At 49.7% G+C, this 9659-nt stretch overlaps 5 protein-coding genes across 5 annotated transcripts in view; 1 reads left to right on the plus strand and 4 right to left on the minus strand.

Annotated features, from left to right (window-relative positions):
* Positions 1 to 629: 629 nt before the first annotated feature.
* SNOG_09034 (hypothetical protein) lies at positions 630 to 1422 on the minus strand (the record flags this gene model as incomplete). The annotated part of the gene is made up of 2 exons (XM_001799285.1): positions 630 to 1291; positions 1350 to 1422. 2 exons carry the CDS (start codon positions 1420 to 1422, stop codon positions 630 to 632), a joined length of 735 nt encoding a protein of 244 aa, XP_001799337.1.
* A 1495-nt stretch (positions 1423 to 2917) lies between these two features.
* Positions 2918 to 3301, plus strand: SNOG_09035 (hypothetical protein; the record flags this gene model as incomplete). The annotated part of the gene is made up of 1 exon (XM_001799286.1): positions 2918 to 3301. The coding sequence occupies one exon, from the start codon at positions 2918 to 2920 to the stop codon at positions 3299 to 3301; it is 384 nt and encodes a 127-aa protein (XP_001799338.1).
* Positions 3302 to 3955: 654 nt separating this feature from the next.
* SNOG_09036 (hypothetical protein) lies at positions 3956 to 4265 on the minus strand (the record flags this gene model as incomplete). Its single annotated transcript, XM_001799287.1, has 2 exons — positions 3956 to 4167; positions 4193 to 4265. The coding sequence occupies 2 exons, from the start codon at positions 4263 to 4265 to the stop codon at positions 3956 to 3958; spliced, it is 285 nt and encodes a 94-aa protein (XP_001799339.1).
* A 301-nt stretch (positions 4266 to 4566) lies between these two features.
* SNOG_09037 (hypothetical protein) lies at positions 4567 to 7278 on the minus strand (the record flags this gene model as incomplete). The annotated part of the gene is made up of 1 exon (XM_001799288.1): positions 4567 to 7278. The coding sequence occupies one exon, from the start codon at positions 7276 to 7278 to the stop codon at positions 4567 to 4569; it is 2712 nt and encodes a 903-aa protein (XP_001799340.1).
* A 1765-nt stretch (positions 7279 to 9043) lies between these two features.
* The window catches only part of SNOG_09038 (hypothetical protein), a gene marked incomplete at both ends in the record, with an annotated part of 2843 nt that continues 2227 nt past the window's right edge, over positions 9044 to 9659 (minus strand). Inside the window, 2 exons of the mRNA XM_001799289.1 lie at positions 9044 to 9104; positions 9151 to 9504. Of these exons, the coding sequence (XP_001799341.1) occupies positions 9044 to 9104; positions 9151 to 9504 (415 nt within the window). The remainder of the gene's footprint in view (positions 9105 to 9150; positions 9505 to 9659) is intronic.

A 9659-nucleotide genomic window follows, 5' to 3' on the forward strand; every position in this document is an offset into this window, starting at 1 on the left:
CTGCTTCCTTGGTGTCGATCAGAGCTCTGCATATCACATGATCTGATAGAGCGACCAGAATCTCATTACCGGTACCAGTTCGTGTACCAGAATATCTGATGTGTTTCGAAGACGTATTTGCAATAGCCGCATTTGCAAATGTCCTTCCGTGCTATCAAAGGACACTACGAGACTAGCTTTTTCGTGCCTCATGTGCTACGAAAGTACCACAACGTACCCAACAGAATCAGTAAAGTTATTAAACCTCATCCTGATCGAGTGTCTTAGTTTTTCGTGTGCTCATGTGCGTGTTTATTCCGCCATATGCTTGGCAAAGTGCGAGTCTAGGATCAGATCATTGTTAAACGAATTTTTTATATGGAGCGAGCGACAAGCCAAAACGAGGTCAGGAATTCTGAATGTCAAATTAGGCCATTTCAATGCCTGAAATATGTGGATCTCGGTTTGACTACTGTGGGAGGCAAAGCTAGACCGAGCTAGACGGGGGAATACTCTATGTGGGATGATGCTGTTTATATCCCTGAGGCCGACAGTGCTCATACACGACTCTGATGCCTATTTCATCATTACTCCCGTCCGATGATGCCCAGAACTCCATTCCACAGTCATCTCCCTGGCTCGTAATGTCGTCAGGTTTTCTCATCCTCTTGCCAACTTTCAGCCCATTCTTGGTCTTCCAGCAGGCCAGCTTGCATGTCGACTTCGAGCCCTTCACTACACCAATCTACGAGGTCGTTGAGTGCTGGAAAATCGTGGTGCAAGGTTATGTTACCGCCTGTGGAAATGAGAATATCAAGGCGACCTTTGCCATGGAAGTTCTTGCGGCAATAATAGTCGATCCCCCAGATAATACGTCGCATTTCCGTTTCGAGATAAAGACCGGGACGCAGTCTGTGCTCAACCACGAGAGCGATATTGGGGCCGTATCCTTGTGATGCAGATCGATATAGGAGCGATGAGGCTTTTTTGAGAAATCGGTGGCTTTGAATGACATCCATCTCAAAATCATTCTTGAGTTCTTTTAGCGTCCTTGTGTACTTAGTAGGACCTACACAGGCAAGGATGTCCAGCAATTCTGTGAAGAAAAACACTGCGCCGGCATGAAGTAGGAAGCGAGTAGGCTCTGTCCGCAGTGTCTCCAGCTTGACTGCGAAGACCGGGCTTGCTTCGTTGTAAATCGCATGACTGGCCAAAAGGATAGAGGATGAGAGCGACTTGGTGACAAGCACAACTTGAGTGGGTGATTTGGCGTCGGGAGGCTTGCCGTAGACGGTGCAATGGCGTGTGGTGACTATCGCGAACCCGCATTAGAAAGTGTTTGCGTGACAGAGTTACAGCGCAGTCGTTACCCGGTATGAACTCGTAGACCATGAGCCTCAATTCGGCAGGCAAGTCCATGAATCGGAAGTATTCAGCGGCCATGGTGACGATCGGTCGCGCACGCGGAAGACCCGAGGTATAAGACTGTGGTGAGGTAGAGCTGCAGAGTTAGAGTCGATGGACTTCGAAGCGCTTGTTGAGTCGCTGCGCTAGTGTTGTGGGCAAACGGGCGGGTGAGCACGGACGGTGCCGACGTAGGTGAAGGTAGATGACCCAGCAAATGCTCATCTATCAACATGGTGCACTCATAGCATAACACAATGTAAAAAATACCACTAGAAAAATTCGACATGCTCTTCTCTATTCAAGCCCGTTGACGCATGTGTTTGGCCAACATTACAGGGCCGCGATGTACTAAATGCTTACGAATGTATATTGGAGCTCCATCGAAGTTGCGATGAGCTGGGATTAGGTACGCTCAAAGCTTTCTATACGAACGTGGTTGGATTTTGGAAATCAGACTGAATGCATGAGTCTCAGGACGTTCATGAGCGCACTAACTGTTATGCAGAAACTCGAATTTACACATTACGCAATTGAAATGATCTCAGGCTACCGCTACAGGAAATTCCCGTACTGAACTAACAGACCTAGGTGCCGATAGTTTCTGGAGCAACGAATTGCCTGGGCGACTATCTCCGCGAGAGAGTCGCAATGTCGAAACGGACCGAAACTAGAATTGTCGGTACTGAATAAATAGTGTAAGTTGCTGCCCACCTACTGCATCTGGCTCGGTACCTAAAGCAGTACTATCCATAGATTCAGTATTTGGAATATTCGGACCTCCATATAGGCTTCCAGCATGGCAAACCCAAAGTGTATTCTCATAAAGCACGCCACGATACTGTCTATGGATCAGGCCATAGGCAATGTCTCTAATTGCGACAATCTGATCAAGGAAGATACGATTGCGGCCGTGGGACTGAAACTTTCCATTCCTGAAGATGGCGACTGCAAGACCATCGACTGTAGAGACAGTATTATCCCTCTTGGATTTGTGGATGGCCATCATCACATGTGGCAACAATTCCTTCTTTCTATAGCGACTGACTTGTCACTGCTTGATTATCTCATTAATATGCGCACTAGATATGGGAGCTTATCCACCGCCGAGGACGTATACATCGCTCAGTACGCTGATGGACTCAGCCTACTTAGCAATGGTATCACCACGGTTCTTGATCACTGCCATATCTTCAACACACCATCCCTCGCAGATGCAGCTATAAGAGGTCTCAAGGACTCTGGCATCAGAGGGACCTTTTGTTATGGCTTCTATCCCAACCCTCCAATGCCAGAACACCCAAGTGGAGAACTTTTCGAAGACTTCACTCAAGAGCTACGCCAGCGGGATGCTGCCCGTGTGTTGAGGAAGCATTTCCCCGACAACAATACCAAGACGTTATTGCTTACATTTGGTATCGCACCTAATGAGTTGGGATCAACTGCAATGGAAGACATCAAAGAAGAGCTGAAAATATGACGCGCGATAGGCGCCAGAGTTACTACCTACCATGTTGCTATGGGTCACTACGATATGCGTCACCAATTCATTGTGCAAGATCTGGCAAACGATAACCTACTCGGGCCCGATATCGTGTTCAGTCACGGCGCAAACTCAACTGAAGGCGAATTTGCAGCTATCAAAGAAAGCGGTGCAAGCATTGTAGCAACGCCCGACACCGAGCTCTATATGAGAATTGGCCATCCAGTCGCGTTCCGCGCTGCCGACAATGGCTGTCGTTCCTGTCTCGGTACAGACATCACCTCAAACACCAGCAATGACTTTATGGCGCAGATGAGACTCGCATTAAAAGCTCAGCGCGCAAAAGATAACGAAGAGAGTTTCCCCAAAGTTGTCAGACAGGAGACGGAAGAAGTGCTGTATGATGAGTTTGAAGTCATATTGCGCAAGTGCTAAGCCGAGTTGGCGAAAATGAACGGTCTTGAACTGAAATGTAAAGGTCCAATGTGCGCGAGTAGCTCAGCTTTTTGTTCGCGGTCAGCTTTACGGTAAGCACGACCGCATTGACGTAGGTCGGACTGATAGGACTAGTGTGTGGTCCAAGGACCGAAGTATTCGGTTTTACCAGTTGCAAGTTCGGACCGAATTTTTATTTTAAACATGTTCCAAGTACATTGATTCACATGCTACGATGGGCGCTTTCTTCACACACCCTATACCCAACAGCGATGACTCCCCATTCCCAATAACCAATATACCTTTCGGGATCATAAGCATAAAAGAGGATGTATGTTACTAGCTAATTGCGTCAATCTTTCAGGGAGTTAGGATTAGTGATTAACGAGACACAGAACGAACAAACAGCAACCTACAGTGTAGCTAGCGCTAGAATCACCCGTAAAATTTAGTCTAGCACTTTGTTATTTATATGTAAGCAAAAGAAAGCGGCTTTGTCGAACAACAAATTAGCATTATAGATCCGTTCGAAATATACTTCAAGAAGCATGAACCCAATGGCCTGAGATAGCAAACGAGCAATGTGAGATGTTGAGAAACATGGATTGTTGTCTGTTCTCAGCGTTGCTGGGGTAAAACCGTCAACTGGCGCTCTCATCGCTTCTCTTCTCGTACCAGTGGATACGCTAGGGCTTTCGCAAATGGAAGCAGATAGGTCGGTATAGCTGTTCCCAGGTAAGTCAGTCGTCTCGCCTTGAAGACGGCGAGCGGCTCTTCGTCTGGCGGCAATTTGCTTGCGATCCTGCGGGGCTGAATAATTACAAGCAACGAGTCGCTTTGTACATCGATGACAGGATGGATGCTGCCTGTCACATTTTAGCTGCGCCATACAATTAGTCGCTGTTTCCGTTCTCTTCAAAGCTCTGGCATGCAATATTTGAGCTTTGCGCAGTAGCTTGGCCATCATTGCTTCTGCTGCCTTGCGCGTTGCTGTTCTCAGTTAGACTTTGAGTAACTTCATCGTCTTGTGCATGGTTTGATTGCATAGTTTAGCGATATCCGCGTAAGAAATATCTACAATAAAGATTGCAGTGTGTTTATTCAGCATAGATTGTGTAGATCATGTATCATGCGAGTGCCATAACAGCATAGTATGTCCCACTTTGATAGACTTTGTCGTCTTTGACGTAACCTTGGAAGTCTCGATCAAGTCCCGGTTCAATTCGTCACACTCATCCTATCTTCTCATCATCATCGTCATCCGCCTATGCCCTCCTGCCCTTGAGATAGCCGTCAACGAAGTGCTGCTTCACCTCCGGATCCATCTCTTTACAGTCTTCCTCCGTCATGCCCTGGAAGTCGGCGTATCGAGGCTTCCAAGGTGGTCCGTTCACAGCATAGGCTGGAGTCGAAGGTGGCTGCTCCACATATCGACCCTCGTTCACCTGCATGTTCGGGCGCTTCATGACAGAGAAGGCAGTCCCTGTGACAGGCTTGTTCATAACGGGGCGATTGAGAACCTGTCGTGTCACAAGTCTGCTGCTTGGAGCGACTTCACAAAGAGGCGTGGGACGGTCTTGTGTCGGCTTGTTTTTACGGGCTGAGGAGATGTTAGCATCATTTATTGAACACGAAGACCAGGGGTACATACCAATAATCGCGCCGAGCATCTCCTGAGCTACGCGGTCTTGCTTCTCCTTCTCCTTATGCTGCTGCGCCTCCAACCGAGCCGCCGCATCCTCCTCGGTGAATGGCTTGTACATCGGCTGATAGTAGACTTTGTCCCTGTTGTACAACGGAATCCAGCCGCGAGGTCGGAGGAAGCGCATCGCATCATACGTAGCAGCAACAACTCCAGGAACGAAGCCAGGCTCGTAGTACTCGGCTGGGATCTTGGCAGTGTCGACACCCTTCATGGTGTATTTGCATGCGTTCCGTAGTACGGCCCTCTCTTCGAAGCGCTTGTTGCGTACGAGCCTCTCCTTTGGCTCAACGTGTCTACCGAGCTCGATGTTGAGAGCTTTGATCTCTCCGTACAAGCGCTCGACGTGGGGTACTGCCTCGTCAAAGTAAAGGCCGGTCCAGAAGTCAGTCTCGTCTGCGAACTTCCTGCACTTTGTGTCGGCTTCGTCTTCGACCCTCGTGATGCACTCCCGCTTTTCATCCAGCTCGGCTCCCATCTCAATCGCTTGCTGGCTGAGGAGTTGGATCTGACCTGTGGTGTCTCGCAGGTATCGGCGTAGCTCGTCAGAATCCTTGGAAACGGCGGATCCTCCTGGGACGACTTCAAGCTCTTTCTCCGCGAACGCTTTGTAGGCGCGAAGCACCTCGAGTTCGGTCTTGTCATCGTTGGCCAGCTTCTCGATGTCGCTAATCCGGATCAACAGGTCAAGATTTTCATCGTCGAGCTTGTTGTACTTTGTCTGTACTTCCTGCTTCTCTTGTTCCAACCCTTTGAGCTGGGTTTGGAGGCTGTCGTTCTCAACAAACACCATCATGCCAAGGTTGGAGCCTAACACGTCTTTCCGATCCAAGTCGCTTGGAACCTTGCGCAGCTCCATGCCTCGAATCGCATCTTCGCGCAAAACAAGCTTTTGCTGGAGCGTATCGACTTGTCGCTTAAGTTCGTGTGCATGGACGCGGGCCTCCGTCTCTTTCTTCTGGTCGGCTTCAAAAATCTCCCTATCTGTGTGGATGGACTCGAGAGTGTTTTCGAGTTTCTCTTTGACGACCATCAACTCCCGTCGCTCCTCTGTGATCTCCTTTCTGATGGCAGCAGAATTGGTGATGGCATAAAGGACCTCTTTGGAGTGACCACGTTCCGGGAAGGAGAGCAACTGGACCTCGTCCTCCAGAATGCGATTGCGTTCCGTGAGCCTCATGATCTCGCTCTCATTCGCTCCGATGGTGTCGAGCGCACTGGCGTCCGACACTTCTGCGCGGAACTCAAAGTCCTGCTTTTCCTGTGCCCAAGCCTTGCGGTTGCTGTCTGCAACCTCTGCGACGCGAAGGAGTTCTCGCCTTGTGGATTCAAGCGCTTCTTGCTTCAAGGTGAAAAGACTTAAAGCCCGCTTGACCTCAACTGTCTTCTTAGCTAGGTCCTTCTTGTGGGAGTCCTGGAGAACTGCAATCGCGCACCGGTGGCTATCTTGCAGCTTTGCCTTCTCCTGGTCATTCATCTTCAGCTGTGCTTGCAACTGCTTGATGGTCTGGCCGTGCCCGTTCTTGATGGCATCGAACTTCGCCTCCAACTTAGCGTAGTTTTCGTCCACAGCGTCACAGTGCTGCTGAGCCTCATCCACCATCGCCTTGTCATTGACGCGCTGGGCCAGCTGCGCCTCGTACTTCTTGTCGAGGATGGCGTAGTTCCCTCGAAACTCTTGCACTTCCAAGCCCGACTGCTCACACTGTGCGTGCATCTCTTCACAGTCGCGATCCTTCTGCTCTACCAGCTGTTGAAGATCTGTCAGCTTTTGGGCGGTCTCCGCTTGGCTGTCGTAGCTTGCATCTTTGCCGGTCTCAATCGTCTCGGACCCGGGTTCGCTTGCGTTTTCCGGTGGCAGTGTCGACTGCGCATTCACGTCGATGGGATTGACGGCTGTTGCTGACAGCTCGTCCACGTACTTTTGCGTACGCGCGTGGGCCGCCGCCTTGTCCCAAGCAACCTTCACATCTCGGAGGAGCTGGGAGCTGGTCTGTATCTTCGTTCTGTTAGTCATGTGCACCTCAGAGTGGGAAAAGGCGGTACTCACGGTCGATGTATCAAGCACTGCGCATGGCATGAAGTGCTTGTTTCTGTAAACGGTAGAAGGAGGAGCGACTGCGGTGCTCCTGCGCACGCATGCGATGTACGCCACCATTTCAGTCCGCTGTCGTGATTTTACCTGGTCTGGGTCACTCAGGATCTTCTTCGTTCTACCCTTGAGGTCGCTGAGGCCGCTCAGAGCGCCGAAGTTGGCGGAGATGATGCTCGGCATCTTGTACGCGACGAGCGTCTGGTCGTGGATTTAGTCCAACGAAGAAAGAGTCTAGGTAATAGTCCTAGTAGAAGTGTGTTAGTCGCGTCAACTAAGTGGAAGCTCCAAGTTGTTGGGTGCGCGGTGGTCAACTCGGGAGATAGTCGTGAGCATGCGCCGGGATATATCGCAGCAACGTCCTAAACACACAATGACGTACATCGCCAGCTCGCACAGCTCATTCCTATGCCGGAAGGGGAATATTCAGGGGTTGTGAAAGGGCAAGGGCTCGCAGGCCCGAGAACAGCCTATCACTGAGCGGAATGCCTTGGATTACACACGACTCAACGAGCGCCCCCGGTCCGGAGGGAAAGACTATATAGAGAGATAAGATAGTGGATGCAGGACTGGAAGTATTGACACAGCTATAATAGAGAGACACTCGCCACTCAAGGATAAGATATCCTGAACTGGTTCCATCGATGCAGCTGTATGCACGAGATACTGGTCGCTCAGTGCACTTGACAATTCTCTCTGCGCGCCTAACACACAGCAAGCCGTTTGGTATTTGATCAGTGAGCAGACATACTATTACGCGGCCATAAGCAAACTCAGACCATCTCCAGTCAAGACATTATAAATCTCCATATCTCCCCAAGCTTTCGAGTCAAGTCATAGATTAGGTACTCTGCACACTGCGTGAACAACCATCACGCGAACGCACATTGCCTAGAGACCACAAAAAGCCCAGAGCTCACACATCCCACAAGCTTTCGAAACGGATCATAAATTATGTGTATACTGCGTGGACCGGTATATGACCACGTATGAAGTAGTGAATAGGAAAGCCGTGGATTCAAGCCGTGGATTCGCATCTCCTTCCAAGTTTTTGAACACCCCCGTAATACTCTATAGGCTACGTACACTAATACCGCATGAATACACACATCTCCTAGTGACCACAACAAAAGCCACAAAACTCACGTATGCCTCCTAGCTTTGCGGAAAAGACACTCTAGGTGCTATAAATTCCATGGAGGTGAACATCATATTAACGCACATCTTTGCGTGTGTGAGAAACCCCTCAAAACAGACGGGCAAAGGCCACCATACATTCGACTGTGACAAATGCACCCAGGCTTACGCACTATACGCAGAGCAGTCCGCGCCGCCAACATACAGAGCCCCTGATAGCTACCCAAGTAACTCGACTTCTTCCCTTTGCTCGTTAAACGCACTGCAGCACAATTCCCCCCAGAATCCAGCATTTCCATGAATCATTACAGCTTTCCAGCAACTTTCTAAGTCTTTTCATCGACTCCATGTCGAGACGGCGACGGTGCATGTCAGGTCAAGCACCGAATTAGTGTGAAGTTGGGAAAGCAAAAAATAAAAATAAAAATACATGCTCACTTACTTCCCTTTTCACATCAGTATTTCCCCAAAGTTCCGCGCGATCGGCATCAAGATTTGTGGCAATATCCCAGGTAACTGCGCACAAACAGAAAGTTTGTAAGCAATACACTCAATCACTCCATTCATCATCCGCACAATTCAAGTACAAGTCTCCGAGAGAAAAAAAACGTGTTCTTTATATGGAGAAGAGAAGACAATCTCAAACCCGGGTATCTAATTTTTATGTTCAAAACGAATCATACCTCCTACACCCATCTGGGAAAATCCCCCTCAAACTCCGCAAAGTCATTAAAGTCATTATTTCTTCCTTGCTCGCACTCCAACACCCAACCTTTGCACGCACGCGGAGTCAGAGTCAGGAATACTACCACTACTTCTTCCTCCGCCTCTCCCTCCTCGTCTCATCCTCCACCTCCTCGACCGTCGCCGGACTAGCCCCATGACTCCCATTGCTGCTAACGCTCTCCGCGAACCCACTATTCGCCGCGTGCAGGGAGACCGGAATCGATTTGTAGAGAGGCAGTTGCGGATGTCATAGGACTGCTCGAGGCCTGATGGGTAATCCAAGCTGGAAATCGTTCTGCAAACTCTTGGAAGCCGCCACGGATGATGTAAGTGCCACCTGTCCAGCCTTCTGACGTGAACTTCTTGAGTGTATTGATGCAGGTGGCAGCATCTTTCATTTGCGAGGAGCTGGAGTCATATACTATGATGTGTTTGCTTCTCCTCCACCGCTCAAACTTTTCTCGCGACTCCACATCCTTGAAGGTCTCGGCCAGTTTCTGAACGTTGAAAGAAGTCCGTTTCAGTAGTGTTGTGGGTATGCACAGGCTGAGGGCACCAGCTATGCGAGCCCTTGCATACTGGGTGGAGACGCGAAGGTCAAGCAGGAGGACCTCTTCCACGCACGACTCGAGTATGTTGACAATGTGCTGAGCAGTCGCCATGTGCGGCCCCTCAGTCTCATCGTCCTCCTTGATGTTTGC

Source organism: Parastagonospora nodorum (genome assembly GCF_000146915.1).
Source record: "Parastagonospora nodorum SN15 chromosome Unknown scaffold_14, whole genome shotgun sequence".
NCBI classification, from domain to species: Eukaryota; Fungi; Ascomycota; class Dothideomycetes; order Pleosporales; family Phaeosphaeriaceae; genus Parastagonospora; species Parastagonospora nodorum.